This window comes from Meriones unguiculatus, chromosome X (assembly GCF_030254825.1).
Source record: "Meriones unguiculatus strain TT.TT164.6M chromosome X, Bangor_MerUng_6.1, whole genome shotgun sequence".
In the NCBI taxonomy this organism is placed as follows: Eukaryota; Metazoa; Chordata; class Mammalia; order Rodentia; family Muridae; genus Meriones; species Meriones unguiculatus.
In genome coordinates, this window is record NC_083369.1 from 137842644 (window position 1) to 137866799 (window position 24156).

The 24156-nt window shown below is 39.8% G+C and overlaps 1 protein-coding gene across 2 annotated transcripts; it reads right to left on the bottom strand.

Annotated features, from left to right (window-relative positions):
* Positions 1 to 78: 78 nt before the first annotated feature.
* Positions 79 to 19062, bottom strand: Rbbp7 (RB binding protein 7, chromatin remodeling factor). 2 transcript variants are annotated; one of them, XM_021628271.2, is made up of 12 exons: positions 18718 to 19062; positions 17691 to 17835; positions 10591 to 10736; positions 9914 to 10087; positions 8231 to 8346; positions 6975 to 7135; positions 6144 to 6270; positions 5942 to 6019; positions 4911 to 4987; positions 3475 to 3532; positions 1279 to 1389; positions 79 to 538 (listed from the first exon to the last, which is right to left on the bottom strand). In XM_021628271.2, exons 1-12 carry the CDS (start codon positions 18731 to 18733, stop codon positions 470 to 472), a joined length of 1278 nt encoding a protein of 425 aa, XP_021483946.1. In that variant the 5' UTR covers positions 18734 to 19062; the 3' UTR covers positions 79 to 469. The 2 variants fall into 2 exon arrangements, with proteins under 2 accessions (XP_021483946.1, XP_060230864.1); XM_060374881.1 differs by lacking the exon at positions 18718 to 19062 and adding an exon at positions 18382 to 18399.
* Positions 19063 to 24156: the final 5094 nt, after the last annotated feature.

A 24156-nucleotide genomic window follows, 5' to 3' on the forward strand; every position in this document is an offset into this window, starting at 1 on the left:
TTTCTACCCAAAAAATGAGATATGGAAGCATGGACACACATCCACCCCTACCCATCTTCTATAAGAACAAAACAAAACTTTATTTTAAAACTTTATTTCTGCAAAGCCAATCAAGAAGTGTTGGAAGGAAAAAGTGTAAAAGTTATCCTTGCATATTTGGGAACTTCAGCAAGCACTTAACAGTTTGAGAAAATGAGGGCTTAAAACAGTTGAATCAAAGGCAAATACCCAGCAATGTGTATTTTAAAACAATAATGATGCCTCTCTTAAGCAACATTCCTTTTTCTCCCCACATAGCTACAGTATGATACAGTATGCAACAGCTCACTTGAAAGTGCTAGGATCAGAGGGTAAAGAATGCCATAAGCCATCCCACTTACATTTCCTACTATACAATGACATTTTGGCGCTTGATAAATCAAGCATTCATGTAGCAATACATTCAGTAGAAACACCTCATACTTTGGGTTTAAGATCCTTGTCCCTCCAGTTCCGATGTCGTGACATCTGACTCTTCATCATTGTAAATATTTTCAGCCTGGAGATAACAACCAAATAAATTCGCAGGTAAAAATAGATTTTATATCGGTGATTCTACATCTTAAAATTTACTGTCAATGTGTTTCAGTGGCAGGTACCCTTATATTATTTGCCAATACGTAGTTACCTAGGACAGTCACGCACGCACTGTTTAGTCACTGTTCAGCAAAGGCATCTTCTTGAAAACATCTTAAGCACCACTTAGAGGAAGCAACAATTAACTCAGAACCTTAGAAATGCCAAGTATTTAGTGTTTTTCGTAAGAGCTTAGCATCATTTGCACACTTAATACTTCCTTCTCATACCCTTAAGGTGTGACAGCACTGATGCCAAAGACCAGTATGTCTACATGTCAAGATCCCAGCTAACAGTGCAATGATGTTAAACAGACACTGCATGTTTATATGAATGTGAATAAAATGGTATTGAGCTAAACCTTACTAGGTTGTTAAAAAGGAAAAGGTTTAACAAATTATTATTACTATTGTGTATATATGTAGAGGTCAGGAGACAACTCTGATCTTTCCTTCCACTTTTATATAGGTTCCAGGCATAGATCATAGATCATGTTTATGAAGATAGTCCTTTACACCTATTGAGCCATTTTGTAGGCTCAAAAGGTTAAACTGTTCCCATCCTAAAACTTTAATAGTCACTCACCTAAATAAGAAAATATTTATTACATTCTATCACCAGTGAAATGGTTAAACAGGAATTACAAAAAAAATTTCAACTCACCATCTGCCATATCTGCATGATGTTATCTTCAGACACTGAGCAAATGACCCAAGGTTCATTGGGGTTCCAACTGAAGTCTGAAATCTTGGCAGTGTGTCCTCCATGAATAAACTTAATAATAAAAAAAAGTCTTGGTTTCATATCTTTTCCTATTCTAATATTCTAAGACTTCCAAGACTTTGAAATACTTTAGACCAGTCTTTTTTTTTTTTTTTGGCTGTCCCACAATTTAGAGGTAGAGTGGCACGAGCTCTATATAATGTATTCCTACCCACAATATTCTGAAATCTTCTGAACTTTCAGAAAAAGACTAGAATACTACAGCAAACACCTGTAAATTGCCCACATATTCAAATGTCTCAGCAAGTTATTCATATCTTAAGTTGCAGGTAGGATATTTCATCCTGAGGTTCTCTGGCCTCTGCCCATAACATTTTCTTTTAACTATGCTACCCCTTCCAAACTGAGTACAATGTCTATTAACCAAGCATTTCCAACATGCCTTGTCATGTATTTTCCCATGAACCTGACTGAGGAATCTCCCTGGTTCTCTGGCCCTTTCACAGTGGCCTCTCCTTAATGTTCCCATGTCATAATATAGTGACATGGGACTAAAATGAAGTACCAAGACTTGCAGTGGCCAATGAACTTTACCAAGGAATAGTAAAGGAATCTTACTTTCTACAAAAGACTACCTAATAAAACCGTTCCGTACCTAATATTCTTCATACTAACTAAGTTTGACTTTAAGTTTTCTGCCAATTAGGTTATATTTAATCTAAATGAATTCCCTAATTATCAGTTAAAAAACAGATGAGCAGACTTAGATGGGGTTACACCTAAATAATCCCACTTGAGACTGAGGCCTAGGGCTACAGAGTCATCTCAAAAAGAAAAGGAGGAAACAATTTCCACATAAGTGAAATGCTACACAGTTTTAAAAATGAACACTCTTTCATGTTTTTTCTTTCCCAGGGTGGGGGTGGGGAAAGTTCTTGCTCTGTAGACCAGGTTCAAACCCATGACTCTCCCTTAGCTTTCATCCATTAAACTGCCTCTCTAGCTGATAATTTACTACCCTTAAATAAATGGCCTTTGACTTCAAGCTTTCTTACGAACACAGCAAAATCCTAATAGATTTTTAAAAAGATTTATTTTAACTATATGGGTATGTGTCACTATGTACATTTGAGTACAGTGCCCATGGAAGCCAGATATATCACATCCCTCTGGAGCTAGAGTTAGAGGCCACTGTGAGTCAGTCACCTAGCATGAGGACTGGGAACTGAACTGTGGTCCTCTGCCAATAGTAGGTATTTTTAACTGCTGAGCTATCTATCACTTTAGCCCCCTAATGGTTTTCCTTAAGGACTTTAAAATTACTGCAAATGCATAATATATAAAGAGAAAACTAGCTGTAGACAAAGGCCTTCTTGGAAATATTTTAAAAGGCATGAAGGCTTTGATTCACAAACTGGACTTCAGAAAAAGTCAGCCTCAAAATATTTAGATGCCACCATCTGGTTATATAAGTTTACTGAGAAATTTTACTCCCCCTTTCCCATCAGAGTAAAATACACACACACACACACACACACACACACACACTCTTCCCCCTTGTGACTTCAAAAGTCATGGCCTTCATGTGTGAGCCTCCTGGGTTGTAGGCTTATTCTTTAAGCAGTAATGACAAACAACAAACATCCTGGTCATCTGAAACTCCTAATCATCCTGTTTTCTGTCTGGAACTGCTAGGCACAGAAGTCTTAGGGGCTAGGGAGCTTACAAAGTGGGAGTCAGTGAACACCTGTGTCTTGGGGTTACTCTCAAAGGTTATCTTTAAGATTTTAAATAAATATTCAGTCAAGTGCTAATTTAAACATGTTAGAGAGATAATGGCCAAATGATTTGAGGAAACAAATGTTGAACAATTAAGAGACAAAGAACCACTACTAAGCCTGGCAGTGTTTCACAGAAAGGTGATTACAACTTTTCCATCCTCACTGAAACATTTCCAAAAACCTTCTGCGCCTCCATTTACTATTTTTGATAAATGCCAGAGCCTAATCACAAAGAACTCCTAGAATTCTTTTTTTTTAATATCATTGGCAAGCTAAAACTTAAAGCTCTGACCTATTCCTTCAATAGACTAATGAGAAATAATTCAGAGTGCATAATATTTAATCTAATGCATACCAGGAGTTCTGGAGGCCCATCTTCTGCATCCTCTGCTGACTGTTCTTCTCCAATTTTACTACAAGAAAAAACATGAAGCTTTCATTACTCAAGTCTTATTGCATGAAGTTTTATCAAAAAACTTCGTATTTATTTCTCTATATGAAGCACTTAGGAAAAGTAGTTCTCAACTTGTGAATTACTATCCTTTATAGATGGATCGATTCTTTCACAGGAGTTGCCTAAGACCATCTTAAAATTGATTTTTACATTACAATCCGTAACAACAGCAAAGCTACTGTTAAAAAATAGCAGTGAAAGCAACTATAATTGGGGTCACCATGATATGAGGAACTGTATTAAAGGGCCACAGCATTAGGAAGTTTGAGAACTGATTCAGGATTTACTTATTTTTATTTATTTTTAGTTGTTTGTTTGTTTTTCCAGACAGGGTTCTCCTTGCAGCTTTGGCTGTCCAGGACTCACTTTGTAGACCGGGCTAGCCTCAAACTCACACTTGCAGAGATGCCCTTGGCTCTGCCTCTCAGAGTGCTGGGATTATAGGCATGTGCCACTGCGACCAGCTTGGATAGATTTTTTTTATTTCTGTATTATGAATTGTTTATTTCCTGGAAATAGGCTAGAGCCACTCAATTAAAGCTGCAGAACGAAGAAATACTGCTCATAATAAACATTAGCTCAAAATTTCTCCAATATTTTAACTGTGGCTTTAAATGCATTAGAATTAAAAGGAAAACACAAATACAAAAATATACATAATTAATGTGCACCCTCTACACTCTTTAAGCCTTTTGCTTTCTAGCAGTGAAATGTTTGTCTAAAGACACAGAATCTCTATAATGAAATCTGGTGCCCTCTTCTGGCATGCAGGTGTACATGCAGGAAGAACACTATACATAAACAGTTACTATTTTAATGTTTGTGTTGTTGGAGACTGACCCCACAGTCTTTGTATGCTAGCTCTACCACTGAGCTATATCCCTAGTCATTTGTAGCAAAAGAATATTTTAATTGCAAAGCATATAACACAGAGTTTTACACTTGAGCAACAACAAAGCTCAGGGCTAGAGAGGTATAGCTCAGAAGTTAAGAGCACTTGCTGCTCCTGCATTACAGGGCTTTATTTCCCAGCAGCCACATGGTGCTATGGATGTATGACTTCTCCTAATTCCAGTTTTAGGGATCTGATGCCCTCTTCTGCTGTGAAGCACCTGGCATATATTATGCTGAACACACATACACACAGGCAAAACACTCATACAAAATGCATGAGCCATTTCTGTTATTTGCTGTTTTACCTCTGTATTACAGAACAGAAAGTCTTACATAAAATTTATTGAAGTTAGATTAACAAATTGCTTTCCTTGTTTATGGGTTTATGTAAACTGTCAGATTAGCAGATTTATGCAGTACCTTGTTACCAGACCCTATATTACCTTAAATCCCACACGTTCAGGCGGCGATCAGTACCACTTGAGGCCAGAATAGTTTCATTATGTGGAGACCAGTGAACCTAGCAATAAATATTTTGAGATTTTATTTGAGAGTCCTCTGTTCCTTACTTTGCAGTTATCATTCTAATCCATATTTCTTTACCTCACAATCTGTATCCACTTCTCAGCCTAGAGATCTCACTGTCTGAGGCTCTCAAGTGAACCGTATACCAAGCCTCCTTAATAGTACTAAATGAGGCACTTTGTGCTTATTCTACCACTGAGCTACATCCCCCAAGTCTATAAGTACTCTCTCAAAAGGATCCAGCTTCTTAAGGCCAGGAAGTCAAATTCTCTAGTACTTAAGAAATCAGGTCTTGTATCACCTGGAAGGCAGAGGCAGTGGAGGCCAGCCTGGTCTACAGAAGACAGCCAGAGCTACATAGAGAATCACTGTCTTGAAAAACCAAAACTAAACCAAAACCAAAACAACAACAACAGAAACCTCAGGTAGGAACTCCTGAAAACTTTTCAGGTCCATAAAACCTTTAAAACTATTTAGCCTATCCTATCCAAACTTATAACCTCTATTCTAAAACCATGTATAAGACCATTTTACTAGTGCATCCACCACAACGGCATTTTTAACTGAAGAATCCTTGAAGGTGTACTTCTGGACTGGGCAAGCCTTTCAAAAACAATGGCAGCAACAAAAATCCACATCTTAAGAGTTTCATATAGTAGATTCAAGAGGAACTTTCAGAAGAAATTAACATCCAAACCCCACCAAAAAAAAAAAAAAAAACAACTTAAAATTTCTCCCCTTTCATAAAGTCACTGACATAATAAAGACTTCTAAAAACCAGGCTGGAAAGACAACTTAAAGAATAAAAGTGCTTGCCACAAAACAACCTGACAATTTGAGTTCAGTCACCAATTGATCCCAAGGAAATAGGATAAAATTTACTCCCAGAAAGTATCCTCTAACATCCTTCCCCATATCTCTGCCTCAGCATGCATATACTCACACATACCTGAAAAATTTCATCCTTGTGTGATTCGAAGGTATGGAGTTTCAGTTTTAGATTACGCAGGTCCCATAAAGCTACAGTCTATGGAGAAGAAACCAAACAAAAATGACTTCTATACTTGATGTACGATCTTTAAAATGCCTATTAAAGTACAAAACAACAGAACTTGGTAAACACAAAAAATAAAAGAAACAAACAATGAAACCTTATCTGCAGAGCCAGTTGCTAGAATGAACTCGCTGTAGGGATTGAATGAGAGGCAGTTGACCTCAGCAGTGTGTGCATCCACCAAATGGCTTGGCTTAGAAGTGGTATTGGATCTGGTGTCCCATCTGAAACAAAGGACAAGGTATATATACCAGCACCTACAGCTCCAAACACTTGGCTTAAGAGAGGTTATTCCTTTCTGTACAAACTCACAAGTATACAAACTATACATACTGTCGGCAATTTGGGCCTTTGTCTACTAAACGACATATTTTAAACTTCTACATAATGCTATTATTCCTAGTTCCTTTTTATTGGATTTCTATCTTAATTACATACGATTTTAAGTGTACACAAAATACAGACTACAGAATGTAACTTTTTTTTACCTGTAATTAGCATTGCCAAATTTCAGTATTTTGCTCTTGTCTCAGTAGTACAGTAGTTACTTATGAAACATGAAGGATTCAGTAATTTTAATGCAGCTCCATGGCCACATGGAAATACTCTCCTTTACCGATCTCTAGTCAGTTAATTCTGGACCACAAATTTAGAATTTGTCACTATTCAAGCCTTTTCCTTCACATTTACGTAAACATTTTTCTTCCTTTTTAATAAAACAATACACTGATTTTCCAGATATAGCAAAGTAAGGCTTGTATAAAAACTACATATATGCAGCTGACTGTATATTAAGTATACCTCACCAGAAACTATTTCTCACTTTAAAACCATACATAACTTTCAAGAAATATAATTCAATCAGTCTACCAATCACTGGTGGTCATCCAGATCACCCATTAAGTTTCCACTGAGCATTCCATCTTACATCATAAGTTTCTGATCATCAGCAACAGATCCAAACAAGGACTCATGCAGCAGATGCCAGGCCACATCCTCTACTACAGCTGAGTGGCCAGTAAAGATTGCTTTAGCATCCACAATTTTGCCTTCCTTTGGTCCTGCATTTATATCCCATAGGCAAACAGTCTAAGGGAAAAGGAAAAAAGAATAAAACCTATGAAAATGCCAGATTTAAAAGCTAGCATCTTATTTAGGAACATATCACCCCCCAAAAAAATAGACAACTGCTATTATGATTGCCAACCAGAACTAAATGGTTAAGATCCTATTGTTGAAGACAGCACACCCTATGGTTGCAGAACAGAAATCAAGCTAGAACTGAGCCAGAAGCTTTTATTACTTGCTGGCTAGCCCTCTTGGTGCCACAGGCGCTATGCTGGTAGCTGGGGTAAAAAGATCATTAACAATCTTATTCAGCTCTGGACTCTGCATACCAAGGCAGTATGTGCACACTGGTATTACAATGGCAAGACTGTTAGAGGAGACTCATCACTTTCTTATTTGGATTTGAGATGCCCGCTCCATAAGAGGGAATCTGGTATTGTAAAACGGTCAGAGCCAAAAGTTTAGGAGGCCATCGGCCATAGTGAGTTAGTTACAGCTGTTATTAGCAAAAGGGAAGCAAGGAGTAACTGCTTAAAATCTAAGGAATTTCACCTTGGAATACCTAATAATAATAATCTAAAATTAGTGGCAATAGATATACAACTTTTACACAAATAATAAATGAAAAGGTTAATCTGGCAGTCTTCTTTTAAACAATGGTTTAGTAAACCCCCAATCTTCAAAAGAGCTTTGCTAAATCATTAAGACTCTAAGAGTAGTCTGACAGAAAATATTAACACAACGATCGATAGAAATTTATTAGAAAAATTTCTATCTCTACTGAGATCCTTTAGCTTAGATCTGTCTGTGACATTTTCACTCTCAATTTAAGACACAGCAATTGGGGGCTGGAGAGATGGCTCAGAGGTTACGAGCACTGGTTGTTCTTCCAAAGGTCCTGAGTTCAATTCCCAGCAACCACATGGTCACTCACAACCATCTATAATGAGCTCTGGTGCCCTCTTCTAGCATACAGTCAGAATATTGTATAAATAATAAATACATAACCTTAAAAAGTAAAAAAATCTTTAAAAAGACACAGCCACTAAAAACAAAACAACAAAAACAAAAACAGAACAAAACAAACAAACAAACAAACAAAAACATGGTTCTTACATGGTCATCAGATGCACTCAGGAGATGTCCACTCAAATTAGAATTCCAGGAAAGACCATAGCCTTCCTTTTGGTGACCTCTTAGTCTAAGATCAGGATTACACTCTCCGCTTGGATCTAAGAGAAAAAGGAAACACATTAACCACCAATTTATCTGTTTATTTTTAAGAGCCCTAACAACAATCATACAAAAACAAGAACTACAGCTAATCCACAAGTGCTTTGATTGGTTTTGGAAAAAAAGAAAAGCTAACGCCTCACCAATACAGAAACCTTGAAAACTACAGCTATTCCATTAAAACTGTGTAATAGCAACCCCATCTTATCTCAACCTAAGGCAAGCTTTAGAAATATATCTACCAAAAAAAAAAAAAAAAAAAGAAATATATCTACCATAGGAGGTCCGGTTACTCATTCGTACTTGAATATCCCTTGGCCAACCTTTCAGAATGTAACATGCTCAGAGCAGTGAAGGCATGCTGTAGCAACTTGTTGTAAGGTCATTTTTTCAAAGATTCATCTAACTTCATTATTGAAGCTGTTGGATTTCATTACCATAAGTGTACACATAGCCTACGACAAGATTTTCAATTGAAACTCCAGACCCTGGGCTGAGGCCAGATTTCGCTGGATAGTCACTTACCATATATTCCAATGGTTTTCTACTGTACAAAGAGCATGTCTTGTTTGACCCCAAAAAGGAAGTACTCAGAAACCTGTTTGTGTACCCTCTGGAGACCTATCTACCTAACGGACAAGTTGTCCCTTCTGCTTTTGCTCTGGAAACTTTGCTATAATAAAAACACACTGCAAGTATAACCTGCTGTTAGGTTCTAGCAAATTACTAACTTGAAGGTGTCTATGGGATCCCTCAATTTGTAAAAGAGTTACACAGCATACTACTTTAGTTTTTAAATTGTTTTGGGTACAGGTGTTTGGCCTATCTGTGTATCTGCGCACAACATACATACCTGATACACACAAAGGCCCAGAGTTACAGAGTGCTGTAAGCTGTCATGTGGGTGCTGGAAATCAAACCAAGGTCCTCTAAAGAACAGCTAAGGTTCTTGACTGCTGCTGAGCCATCTCTCCAATGTTCAGAGTACAGCACGTTAAATGATTTTTAAAATATTATCATCTCAAATCAAGAAAGATGTATAACTTCTTTAGGAGTACAGATTTTAGTACGTTTATCCTATCTTACATGTCTAATAACCACTTATGAGTGAGTATATCCCATGTGTGTCTTTCTGCTTCTGGGATACCTCACTCAGGATGAACTTTTCTAGATCTCACCATTTGCCTGCAAATTTCATGATTTCCTGGTTTTTAATAGCTGAATAGTATTCCATTGTGTAAATGTACCACAATTTCTGTATCCATTCCTCCATTGAGGGACATCTGGGTTGTTTCCAGATTCTGGCTATTACAAACAGAGCTGCTACGGACATTATGCAGCCAGTCCTGATAGGCTAGGGTCAGACAGAAGGGGAGGAGGTCCTTCCCTATTAATGGACTAGGGGAGGGGCATAGGGAGAGAAGAGGGAGAGTGGGATTGTGAAGAGATGAGGGAGGGGGCCACAGCTGGGATACAAAGTGAATAAACTGTAATAAATAATACTAATTAATAAGAAATGTAAAAAGAAACATGTTTAAGCAATGGCCTGGCTTTATTATTACATACCTGGTTTAGCAGGGTGTTTTGTATAGTCAAAAACCAATACATCAGAAGATGGTGTTTTTGTGGCAATGATGTGAGGGTTCTGTGGCATATAACGAGCACGGTTTACTTCTCCTTCATGATTAATTTTAATTTCACATTCAATTTTTCCTGTTACAGAACCAAAGCCACCAAATTCTAATGTGAGGAAACATAAAACATACACACTCAGAATTAAAACTCAGAAGTCATTTAGTTCAATAAACCCAATTTTTACCTTGACAGAATAGAACACAAATTGAGGAAAAAAAGAAAATCTCCAAAATACAGGTTACCTGCTTTATGGAATTTATTCTCAAAGCCCATTTGCATTATATGAATAGCTATCTCATGTTAATAGTTAGTTCTACCTTGGATATAAAAATATTTTTAAACTAGTCTTTTTAGTTAAGACCTTCCATACCATTTGTATAGTTTTTCTTCTCATTCTTGATTGCTAAGTAGCATTTTAAACATACCATAATGTGCTTAACCAATTCCCCTTGAACCACCTGTTTTGCAACAGATCCTAGATTATAGCCCTATAAATGTTACTGCGAAAACCTATTGCTAAGCCAAAAGCTAACAATGTAAATTTTTAATATATATTCTAAGAGGAATATTCCCCTTGACATCAATATTGAAATATGTAGTATACCCACCTCCCTTGTCACTGTCACAATGGGAAGCATCAAACTGTGCATCATCATTGGGAATATGAACACGAGCAACCACCAGATGATTCTGCTCATCAGATGTGTGAGTGCCCAGCACAAGCCAATGAAGGGCATAATCCTTTCCTTCTGGTCTGTTTAGGAGAAAAAAAAGTCACACTAATCCTGTAACAAATTCAGTGTGGTTCCCTCAAAATACATTAAAATCTCTTTAATTACCAACCTTATTATACCATATGTTCAAATATAAGAAAACATTCTATATGAAGAGAATTTAGGGTTTTGTTTTCTTTTTGCAAGACAGGATTTCTCTGTGTAGCCTATACTGTATATCCTGGAATCACTTTGCAGCCCTTTGTAGGACTTATCACAGCAATCTACCTGCCTCTGTCTCCCTGAACGCTGAAATTACAGGCCTGCACCACCATGCTCAGCTGTGTTTAGGTCCCTTCCCCCTTGAAGAGTCATCTTCCTTGTCCTCAATTATCATTTTGAATGCTACTTTTCCTACAGTAGCACTAAGGACAGCAGATCTGACTCACCAAACACAGCAACATCTATCTACATAGTAATCCATCACCGATCCTACACTCCTGTATCTCAACTTCCTACTCAAATTATACCTCAGACTATTGACCTAGTTTAATAAAGCTGACGTTTTAATATGCTAGACATTTCTGTTTTTCCAGTAAAATGAAATAAGTAAAGCATTAAATAAGGAAAAATGGGTTATATGTCCCGGTTCAAACTAAAACTAGCTATATGTAACTGTTTAAAGCACAACTCTCTCCAATCTCATTTTCTTTACCTAAAAAAACAGGTTAAGTGCAAATGGCATAACATAAAACCATTTATTTGTGTTTATGATGCCTACGCAATGAAGATTCTCAAAGTAAGTGTTTTTGTTACCTTGTTCTATGGAAATTCACCAGGAAGCTGTAGAACTTGCCAGTGCCTCTTGGGACCATGGTTCAAACAGCAATTTTTGCACTGCTACATATCAACAATGCTTTCTCATTTATCTTATATACAACAGCAATTTTCAACTTTGTTCTATAATCCCACAGAGAAGCAGGGTTCTAGGTCCCAACATCAGACAAGTTAGGTCATTTATCTGTTTGTTCCTAAATTTCACTTGTATGAAGAAACCAGTGACTTTTAGTAACAACCAAAAAGGGTTGGAGATTATGTCTCTGCATGTCATTTAGTAATAACTTACAAAATTAAGTTCTCTCAGGTTAAAAGTTTATGATAAAATAGAACATACACAACTGCTGAACAAAATAGGTAAAGATGTGGCTGAGCAACAATAACATTAGGGGGTAGGTATTAGTAGACGACATGTACAGTTAGCCAAAAATATGATATGGCTTGAAGTGAGAACAGGAATATGCACTTATTTTTTTTACTCAGCACAAATAACTTAGAAATTTTAGGCTCTAGCTGGGTGGCCTACATCTATTATCTCAACTATTCACGCCACTAAAGGAGGAAGATCACAAATTATGGACTGACAGAACCATGCAGTGAGTTCAAGACCAGTGTGCACAACTAAGTAGAGACCCTGACTCAAAACAAATATAGTACTGGGAATATAGTACAACATTTGACTCTGATGTATGAAACCCTGGGCTCAGTCTCTAGTGTTGGAGAATGGGGGGGGGGGCTTAAAAATGTACTTTAGAACTAGAACAAGTTAAAATCTTTAGAGAACAGCAGCTTAAAAAACCAAAGAGATAAAAAAATAAAAATAAAACAAACAAACAAACAAACAAAAAAAAACCAAAGAGATGTTAACTATATGCCATAAGGGACTTGTTTTGGGAGAGAAAACAAAAAGTGACTATTTTTAATAGGGTTAAGTAGGAAAAAACAGAAAAGTATAATAAAGCAGATAGTTTATCACAGGACCTTTCTAAGCACTTTACTAGCTAAACTGGGGCAATCTTAAAAATTCTAGTTTCACATGACTTAATTATCACAAAGATTATTTTACTCTTTATAAGAATCTCTATCTCCATTGCTATAAACAAAACCTACTCCACACAATGGTGGCGGAGACCTTTAATACCAGCACTTGGGAGGCAGAGGCAGTTGGATCTAAGTTTGAGGCCAGCATAGTCTACAAAGTGAGTTCTAAGAAATCCAGAGGTGCACAAAGAAACTCTCAAGAAACAAAAAACCAAGCCAAAACAAACAAAAAAAACCACCAACCTACTTTCCCAAACGTATGATCTTATTTTCCTCAAAACTAGACACACTCAAAGGCACTGATGGTAAAACAAATCTATCTAAACTAGGCATGGTGATCAGTACATCTTTAATCCCATTACACTTCATGGCTGAGGCAGGTTGATCTCTGGGGGTTAGAGGACCCCCTCACTGGTCTATACAATGTGGTCCAGGTCAGCCAGAGCTACACAGTAAAATAGACCTTATTTACCTCAAGTTTAAAAAGAACCCATCTATCTTTAGTAACAGAATCCTTTCACCAAGTAACTGCACTGCTAAGAAACTGACACACAAATATGCTCTATTACAAGACTTTCCAGCAGTACTGTTTGTAGCAGCAAAAGACCAGAAACAACCTAAATAATCATAAAAAAGGAAACAGTGACATAAACTGTATTCATAAATAGAATTGTGTGGTGTCTTTATAAATGGGTATGTGTCAGCATATTGGTAGTAGAGTCTCCAATATATTCTTGTTTGTTTGGAGAGACTGGGTTTATGTAACCCTGGCTGTTCTAGAATTTATGTAGAGCAAGCTGTCCTCAAACTCAAAGAGATCCTTGCTGCCTCTGCCTTCTAAGCACTGAGATTCAAGTTGTGTGCCACCACAACTGGCTTTCTAATAGATTCTTCATAAAAAGTTAAGTCAACAACTTGCTACCATAAAACATAATTCCCAGGAACTGAAAGTCAGAGGTCATCCTTGGTTGCATAGTGGACCTGAAGTCAGTTGGTCTCAAAAAACAAACAATCCAACAAAGCCAGGTCTTATAGGGCAGCCTTGTACTCCTAGTTACTCAGAAAGTGAGGCAGGAGGATTCCATGTTCAAGGCCACCTCTAGCAACTGAGACTTTATTTAAAATGAAACCTGTGGTTGCCAGGTGCAGGGGTATACACCTGTAATCCCAGCACTCAAGCAGGTAGATCTCTGTAAGTTCAAGGCCAGCCTGGTCTACAAAGCAGATCCAGGACAGCGAAGACTGCACAGAGAAACTGTTTTGAAAAAAACCAAACAAACAAAAGAGAAAGAAAAAATTAAGAAAAGAGAAAAACTTGTGTATTTTTTAAGCCTATGAATAATGCTTGGTAGTAGAGTACTTGAGTAACAATCTTTGAGGCCCTGGATTAAAAAAAAAGGGGGGGGGAGGTAAATGTACTTCAGTATTCCGTAAAGATGGACAAGAAATTGTAATGTGCCTCTGCTAGGGGGGATTAGGAGTTACCAGCTTAGAAGCTTATTCTCCACACCATATACTTTTGTACTGATTGTTAAGAAATTATTTATAAATTTTAAAAAGCTAAATTATTTGGATAAGTCCAAGTAATCATTAGAAAGTATGTTAAATACAGGCAGAAGGATTCGAGGCAGAGTGGGGTCTTGTTACTCAAAGAGACAGGCAGGCATTCTGTAAAATCAGCCAACATTTCCACTATTGTATATGGCGATAAACCCCAGGCCTTCACTCCATACCTTCAAAATGAAACCCCACAAAGCACCACACAGCAGTCCTCAATATTCAGTAATTCATGGGCTTTGTGTTTTCTTATAATATCCAAGCCTCCGAAAAACCCCACAATTTTAGTTGACAATTTCTTTGTATACAAGTAATACTTTTAGGCAGAGCATGGTGGTGCATGCCTTTAATCCCAGTCCTTGGGAGGTTGAGTAAGACCCACTTAGTCTGCAATAGCAAGTTCTAGAACAGCAAGAGTGAAACCGTTTAAAAAAATTTTTACTTTATAACATATACTTATCTTTGGTTAAATTCCTAAATGTTAATCTGACAATGAGTCTAATCCTCAGAACTCACAATGTAGGAACTGACTCCTGGAAGTTATCCTCTGACCTACATAACATCCTACGATGTATCCATCCCCCATGTAAAATAAAAAAAAAAAAAAAGTAACCTGTCTGTGCTGAGGGTAACATACAAAACTACCAGCTGAGAATCTCTAGCCCAAAATGCTCCAATATCTGATATTTGTTGAATGCTGACACAAGGCCGTAGATGGAAAATTCCATGCCTGACCTCATGTGACTGTTCAATCAAAGGTGGAATTGAAAATACAGTGTAAAATCATTTTTAGGCTATATATAGACTTGAGTCCCATCCTCAAGACAGCACATTAATTATATGCAAATAAAATTCTCCATAATGCAGATTCTGGTCCCAAGCACTACATAAGGGGTATTCAGTCTATACTATTTTAATACGTCATAGGTAAAATAAAAACAGTTTTTACTACGTTTGATTAACACAAGCCTTTAATGCCAGCACTCTGGAGGCAGAGACAAGCAGATCTCGGGTTTTAGGCTAGTCAGGGCTATATAATGAGACTATGTCTAAAGGAAAAAAAGCTTTCATTGAAGTCCAAATAAAGCGCTATTTCAACACTTACAGTTATTTCTGAACAGGTTGGGCATAGTAGCGCACACTTTTGATCCCAGCACTTTGGAAGCAGAGGGAGGAGTGTAACAGTTCTAGGCTAGCCTTATGCACACAATGAGTTCCAGGCCAGCCAGGGCTACACAGTAAGACCCTATCTTTAAAAAAAGTTAAAAACAGGGTATGTTGTCACTAAACTGTGTTTTTACTTTACACAAGTAGAATAAAAACTATTGTGCAGGACCTTAATTTCCCCCAAATGTATGTAGGCCGGTACTAACATCTTCAGTTATCTGTAGATAAGACAACTAAAGGAGATCAAGTCTAAACAACCTGCCTTAACATACAAAGCTAATAAACAAAGGCCAAGATTCAAACAGGTCTCTGACATTGAAGTCCCCACTCTTTCTGTTATGCTGAAGTAAAAAATATTTTTAAAAAACACAAACTTAATTTTTAATGAGAAAACAAAAAGACAAATGCAATAAAATCCCAAAGAACCTGAATACTCTTGTGTACAGGTTCATGTTTTTTTGTTGTTGTTTTTATTCTTTAATAAATTCTTTAATGAATGTTTTCCCTGCTTGTATGTCTGGTCATCACGTGAATGTCCCATGCCTGCGTAAGTAAGGAAAGAGCATCAGATCCCCTAGAACCTCAATTACAGACACCAGGTGGGTGCTTGAAATCAATCAAAACCAGGTACTCTGTAAGAGTAGCAAGTACTCTTAACCACTGAACTCTCTCTCTGGCCCTTTGTTGTTGTTTTTTTCTTTCTTTCTTTTCCTTAAACAGAGCCTTGCCAGGTGGCAGTGGTATACACGTTTAATCCCAGAACTCCGGAGGCAGAGGTAGGCGACTTTCTGGGAGTTCAAGGCCAGCCAGCTTTACAAAGCAAGTCCAAAACAGCCAGAGCACTGTTAGACAGATAAACCACCTTGAAAAACAAAGTAAGAATATTACTTAGGTCTATAAATTGGAATTACAGTCATACACCACCACACAAGCTCAATCTATTTTTTTTTATACTATTCGCTTACTCATTATGTGTGAATAACTATGTCTGCAACAGTGTACATGTGGATATCAGAAGACAACTTGCAGGAAACAAGTTATTTCTACCATGTTGGTTCTAGAGACTGAACTCAAGCCCTTAGGCTTGGAAGAAAGTGCCTTTACCATGCTGGGCTACCTTGCTAGCCTTCAGTCTATTTTAGAATCTGTTCAAAGACACTTTAGCCACAGAGCACACGCCTACCATGCTGAGGCTCTGGGTTTGACCCACCTCCAGTGTTGAAAAAAGAAATCATTGCCTATAAGCCCCCATTATTAATTAAGCCATTCAAGACTCTTGTCACATCTGTACATTTACATTTTTTAAATGAACTTTTCATATAAAAATAACCTGTAAATAAAAAAAAAAAATCATATTTTTAAGACAGTCCTCGTCTGTTAAGTTGATGTTCATGTATGGAATCTAGCCATTTTAAGTGATTTTACTTAAAACTGGCTTTCTTTTACAACTGATCACAAAATCTTCCTTGTATATTAGTTGCATTAATCTTAATTATAGGCTCACAATATAAAAATTATTCAATACACTTTTAAGGTATGTGACCATATTCCTATTAGAAAAGATGCATGTCTATATGATAAAGGCAGTCTAATGCAGGCGCTGCCTTGATTCTGGAGCTAACCGGTTTGGGTTGGTTGAGTCCCGGTTTGTAAGCCATTCAATCACCAGTAGTGTGCGCTTGAGCAGAACACGTAACTTCTCAGCCCTTTTCCTTGTTGGTAATCTAGGGTAAAATGTACCACAATCGTAGTTCTGTTATAAGGCTTAAACTCCTCAGATGTATCCGGTACTATTCTAAGTGCTCAGTAAATATCAGCGATTATGCCAGACAAACATTACAAATATTCAAGAAAAGCATGTCACAAGAATCTCAATCTGAATTCCATACTGAAACCAAATCATTCTTTCTCTGGTCAACTCTTACCAAATTCTTTCCCCCTTTGCTAATAATTAAATATATATGTATATAATATATATATTCACATATTTTAAAAGTGTCATACACATGTTGTGTTCAGTTACCAAAATTGCATCAAGCCATAATAGCTTTTGTTATGTATGTATTATTTCCTATCAAGTTTGAAAATGTATTCATCTGGAGTCCAGAGATGCTGGTCTAATACAGCCCATAGAATGCCAAAATACTGAGCATTCCCTAAAAACATCACCAGTATATCACAATAGATTCTTTTCTCCCCTCAACATACTTCAATGATAGAAAACACCTCAAAAATCTTAAAATTGGAACATAAAAAAAAAAAACACTTGATACGTCACCCACAGCCTAACTGATTACACGTTTATGTTCTGTGTGTAAAATAACAAAAGAAACCTAGAAAATTTTACACGGTACTTAAATCTACACGAAATTGAAGTTGCTAGAAACCCTTACTTAGTCACTTCAGGAAGCCACTGAACGGTAAGACTGGGCCACTGAAGAGCATGGGTCATAACCAGGTCATACAGAAACGGTGTATTCTTCTTCCAGATTTTATATTCTTCGTTGATGACACGCTCCTCCACAGTATCTTCAAACACTGAAATTCGGAGAAAGCCCACAATTAAGTGGCTGAGAACGATCGAAGTTAAACTATAGATACGGATACTGGAGGTCACCTCGACAGCCACACCTTACCTAGTCTTTCATTTTACCTATTACGCACACACCAACTGCTCTTCCAGAAAGTGAAGATAAATACGAACACCAGGAAGCTTTTTCACCTCCACTTTCAAGAGCAGTTTCCCTTGCCGTTCACCGAATTGGGGTCGTTAAACTGCATTAACATCGGGATTTTTCAGCCTTTTAGAGCTGTTCGCACCTGTTCTAAGACGACCACTATTGTAAAGGGGCGCCACGACCCACCCGGATAGACAAATGCACGTGTAGCAGAACCCCCACAGGCCTGCTTCCTCCATCCCCACTTCGGAGCAGGTCCCAGCTCCCACCACGCCAGCAGCGGCAGCCATAGTCCGGCAGCCTCCAGGGCCTCCCCACCCCCACCCCGTCTCCCAACATGGACATGGGCCGCGACCCCCCAGGCGGACGACAAACACGCGCACAGGAAACGATCCGCGCCACTTACTTCTCCGCGGCGACCGCCTGCGCCCCCGAGCCAAGGGCGCGGGAGGGAGCTAGGCCGCGCGCGCGCGCGCGCCCGCGCGGAGAGGGGAGAGAGAAAAAGAGGGGGAGAGGGCCTACTCCTCGGGCCCGCGCCCGGCTCCGGAAGTGCTCGCAGCCCTCAGGGAGCAGGCCCCGTCCCGCGCAGGGCCCCCTCGAAACGCGCGCCCAGCCTCGAGCCCAGCCCCGCCCCCTGCTCCTCACGCCAATTCGCGCCTTTCGTCGACGCGTGCCGCGCGGCCTCGCGCGCCCGCCGCCCACCGCAAGCCCCGGCGCGCGCCGCCAGGCAGGGCCTCCTTACTCTCTTTACTCGCCATCTTGCGTCGGGTCGTTCGGGCCCCCTTTACCGCCTCGGACTTCTCGCACTAGCCAAGAGCAGCCCGTTCGCAGGCGCTCCTGCCTTGCCCAGGCACGTCACGCACTCCCGAGCTCCGGAAGCCTGAGCTTGCTCTGGCGGTCTGGGTGCTGCCCAGCCGCCGCGTCCTTCTCTTCAGCCTCCTCCCCGCTCACGGGTACCGAGGTCTGAGACGCGCTCGCTCGCTCTCCCTCTCTCTCTCGCTCTCTCCAAACTTGGAACCAGACTTTTTAACCCGCGCCTCTCAGCCCGCCCAGGCAGCTGAGCGCAGGCGCATCCGCCCTGGGAAACCGGAGAGGCGATGGAGAGGCGGGTCTGGAAGCCAACGGCTCGGCTGCCCGACCAATCGCGTGCGACGGGCGGGTCTTACGCGCTCTCCGGAGGCGGGCTTCTCGTGAGTGGGTGGGGCGTTCCGCGGCAGGAAGTCAGTGAGGCGCAGGCGCGAGGCATCGCTCGACCCTCCCCGGGCTGGCCGCGGGGGCGGATGGGGCCGCGCGGGGGTGGGGCGGATGAGAGCGCGGTGTGCTGGCTACGCGGGGGCTGCGAGCCCCAAGGCCGAGAAGCCTGGGGCCCGCGGGGCGTGGTTGCTTGAAGCAGCAGCGGTGGCGGGGTTGAGAGGGGGCAGGGAAGCTGCAGCCGCCTTAGCAAAGCAAAATCTCAGAGCTAGCAAGGAAAATGGTTTGCTATTCTCGAGAGATTACAGTGCCCTCAAAGTCTCCCACATAATCACGGACATGCAGTTTTCTTGCCCCCACAAAAGACTCCCACCCAACCGTTGCGAGGGCCCAGTCGAGCCATGGTGACATTTATCATAAGAGAAGGGGGACTTTAGGAGAGACTGTGGGTGTTTTTTTCTGCGTGAACTGGGGTCGGCCTTTTAGCCTAAACGTAAGGCCTACGATGGCACAGGCCTCCAGTCTGCCCATGGCTTAAAACTGACTTAAGTGACTTGTTTGTTCGCCTTAACATACATTTGCGTCCTGAACATACTGGTTTGTTGGCTTCTTGCGGCAAGGGATTTTTGTGCCTGCCCAGGCTTCCCTATCTCAGTTCCTGCCTAGGCCCCTGCTGAGTCATGTCACCTGAAGGGGTCCCATCTTGACCCCGCCGCTGGCTGGATGAACTGGAGAGTGCTGGGTTGAGCTAATCCAGGCTGCATAACTGAGCTCTGCTTTTCTGTGAAGCTTTTTAGTCCTGAGGGTGTGGGAGGGGTTGGGGGAGTCGAAGAGAAAGAGAGCCACAAGATCCAAAGGGATCAGGAGAAAATGAGGGCCAGAGCAGAGGGGCCCAGGCTTAAAGGGAACCGCAGTCTACATCTAGACTCGGAGGCTCTGCTTGCAAAAACACCCCCGGAACATTTGTTCCCTTGATAGTTTTCCAAGTGCCTTCATGCTTAAACGCAACCATGCAGATGCTGCGGTGATGCCCTCTTTTCTGATCGGGGAAACAAACTCAGACGTTACTCTAGTATGTGACAGAAACAGTCAAATTCCCTTATATAGAAATTTACTGTCTTCAGTCTGTTTTCCCATGTGGTACAATTTTCATTATTATAACGCCCTCCCTTCATGTCAGCTCCAAGAATCTTGTTAGTGACTAACGCTGAGGGGGTGGCTGGAGAGGGGGAGAGGTCTAGAAGGGGGTTGTAGCATGGGCCTTTCCCTATACTAAAACACTGGTGGTCAAACATTTTGTTTAAAAGGGGCCAGGCAGTCCTCTGTGTTGTACCACCACAGCCATAGAAAAATATTGGATAAACCTGGCCATCTTCCAGTAAAACTAATAGGCACTGAAATTTGAACTTCATGTACTTTTTCATAGATCACAAAATATTCTCTCTTTTTTTTCCAACCACTTAGAAATGGAAAAATCATACTCCCTCTTCAGGGTCATACAAAAGCTGGCAGTGGGTGAGATTGAGTTAAAGGACTGTAATTTGTCCATCTTGTTCTAGAATAATTAGGCCCTACATCGCTGCTTCAATGGAAACTTCATGTACTCAGAGAACACTGGAGAGGTGATTTCCTGTCTCTCTTTAACATAATTTACGAATTTTGACGGGTAGCTGTGATTTCCAAAATAAACATTTAAAGGACCGATTGAGCCTGGTGTGGTGGTACATGCCTGAATTCCTGTAACATGAAAGCTGGAGGCAGGAAGATCATTGTTCAAAATCCAGCCTAGAATGCCTAGGGACCTTGTCTCAAAAAAACAAGAAAATCTTACCAGAAAATATGAATTTAGTTTAAAAGGTGTACACACTCAAACTCACGTGCACAAGAGCTCAGACCCAGGGTCCTTCACATTGCAGGCAAGTGTGCTACACCTGAGCTTCCAAGCTAACTAAATTCCTTGTACTATTTATCTTACCTTCAAGATAGGGGAAGGAACCATGGAGCAGGCATTTCGGGGAATTCTGAGATTATTGACATGCGATTGTACACTAAATCTGAAAGGTTCATCTACACCGTCTTTGATTAACTCCGGAGGTTTTTTGTTTGTTTGTTTGTTTGTTTTTGCTTGTTTTGTTTGCTTTCTTTTTTTTTTTTTTAAGATGGGCTCTCTGTAGGACAGGTTGTCCACAAACTAACTTTGTAGCCAGCCAAAGTTAGTTGGCCTTGAACACCTAAATCTACTGCCTTTGCCTCCCAAATGCTGCAATTACAAATGTGCATCACAACTTCCTGCATAATTTAACTTTTTTTGTTGCTGTTTTTGGTAAACTGAATTCATTGATACTAATCTAATTGTTGTGGGTTTTTTTCCCCATCAAACACTTTTTTTCCCTTAAAATTATAGTACCAGCCTTCTCTTTTGAATTACTTAACAATTCAGTTTTGTTTTGCTTTTCCCTCCTGTGGTCTCAGTCTTCTTTGGTACTTTTTTTTTCCTGTGGTTATTTCCTTGTTTCTCTTGTGTATGGTTAAGTCCTATTGGAAAATAAAGCACAAATAGTTTCATGCCTGAGACATGGGTTATCTCAGCTAAGAAAGGTCCTGTTTAGAGAGCTTTGGAGATGGCTCAGTGGATAAGAGTGTTTGTTGTTCAAGAAGAGGACTTTGAGTTAGAGTCCCCAGACATGACTCCACTTGCTCTGTCACCCAAATGTGGGGTGGGGGACTGAACAGATAAATCCTGGGAGCTCCCTAGCTAGCCTGCTGGCCAGCAGCCCAGCTGAAACAGCCAGCTTCAGTTCAGTGAGAGTGGCATCTCAAAAAAATAAAAGTGGGGAGCAATAGAGAAAGACACCAACGGTCCCGCTCTGGCCTCTGTGTGCACATTTGTGCATGAGTGCATATGTGTGTTTAGATACCAGACCTCAGTACTCAAAAGCTGCCATAGCATTCACCCTCATTTTCTTCAAGCTTGACTGACAGTAAATTTTGTAGACTGATACATGTGTATATAAACTGAAACAAGTGACACGAAACAACCGCTGAGCTTTGGTATTGTGATGCACTCTGGTATCTTAGTTCATTTTTTTAAAAAGGTAGATCACCATCAAAATTGATTCTATCACTGCTTTGAGTCATTGAGTCAGAACTTGGAGACTGTAGGTTTTGAACCTTTAGCTGTTCCTGATTGCCCTTTCTAAAATAGCAACATACTAGTGTGTCTCCACAGGGAGTTGTTTTCTATCCACATCAGTGTCTTGTTTTCTTTTCTATTTCTCACCAGCTGACAAATGTGGTTTTTGCTATATATATATTAGTTCGTAAATTTGAGAGCTTGGCCCTGTATTAACACTATACCTGGAAGCAAGTTTAGAAGGTGAGGCAGGGAGAGCATACTTTTTTTTTTTGGTTGTTTGTTTTTGTTTTGATATACTTACAATAGTAGCTCTTGAGGGTAGGACTTCTAAGTAGAGTTTAATCAGTCTTACATCAAAACAAAATGTATGTTAGAATGAAGTGCTTATTGAAAGCTTATCAGAACATAGCTTCACAGTGGTTTTATGTTTCTCAACAACACTGTCTCCTTAGCCGAGCGCATAACTATTAGCCATTCAGAAATTACTTTGGAATCCCTACTGTGTGCCAAACAGTGCAGTAGGAATTTGAGACGCAAGGATGAAAAGGAACCCCTGAGCTCTCTTTGTTCTGCTCCTTACTGTTTGTTCTTCTGGGACTGTTACTCTGCAGGGGAGCAATTACTTAGCATGTGAAAGGCTTTGGGTTCCGGTCCCCAGCACTGCAAAACAATAGCAACAACAAACAATCAAAGCTCCTTTACTGAAAAGTCTACAAATTATGCAAACAAAAGAAAAACATGAAAGATCACCTATTTTAATTCAAGCTAAATTGTTTTAATTGGCTTGGGTTGGCTGGTTAAGGACTAGGGCTATTTTACCAAAGAACCCAGGTTTGCTTCTCAGCACCAAAAAGATGGTGCTCACAGCTGTCTGGAATTCCAGCTTCTGGGAATCTGGCCTCCAAAGATGCTAGGCATGCTTTTGATGCACATTCAAATACATGTAGGCAAACACCCATGCACATTTAAAAAAAAAAAAAAACTTTAAAAAGAATTCATTAAATTTTTTTTCTCAAACTGGATGTAGTTATGCACACCTTTACTCTCAGCACTTGGGAGGCAGACACAGGCAGATCTCTGTGAATTCCAGGACAGCCTGAGCTACATAGTGAGTTCTAGGACAGCCAGAACCACATAGTGAGCCCCTGACTTGAAACAAACAAAAGGAACCCCCTTCCAATCAGTTTTCACCCAAATCATTAGGAGCAAATAAAAATACTACTATATCAACTGCCACTGTCTCTTCATTCTCAAATGAGAGGTTTTTTTTTTTTAATGAATTCATTTGCATTTTTTGGCAGTACTGGGAATTGAACTCGATCTCACACAGGCTAAGCAAGCACTCTACCACTGAGCTACATTTCATCCTTCATTTATTACCCTGTTTTAAAATTTCCTCCAATGGACACACTATGCTTTTGAAAGTAGAAAAAAAATGCCATGCCCTTTCAAACAAAAACAAAAACAAAAACAAAAAACTATAGAAGGGAAGGGCAGGGAGTAATACAAATGAGAAGAGTTATCTTTGTGTGACAGAAGTCACTATTTAATATAATTATACAAGAGAGCTGAAGAAAAATGATTATGATTGAAAACGTACTGTGCTTGTTTGAACTTTACAGTCTTTCATTTACTGTTATGATATTAGTTAAAGAAATTGTTTTCTATGCATACGTGCATTAATATTTAACTTTTGCCGGGCTTCCTTGTGAGTTCTAAAAGCCCAACTTATCCCTTTGTGCTAGCTGTTAGAGTTAAGCAACACAAAGCTTCACATTGGTTCATTGTTGACAGCAAATAAAGGAAATGACCTAGACTGGAATTACTGGGGCTTAGACTTAGAATCATTGGGGC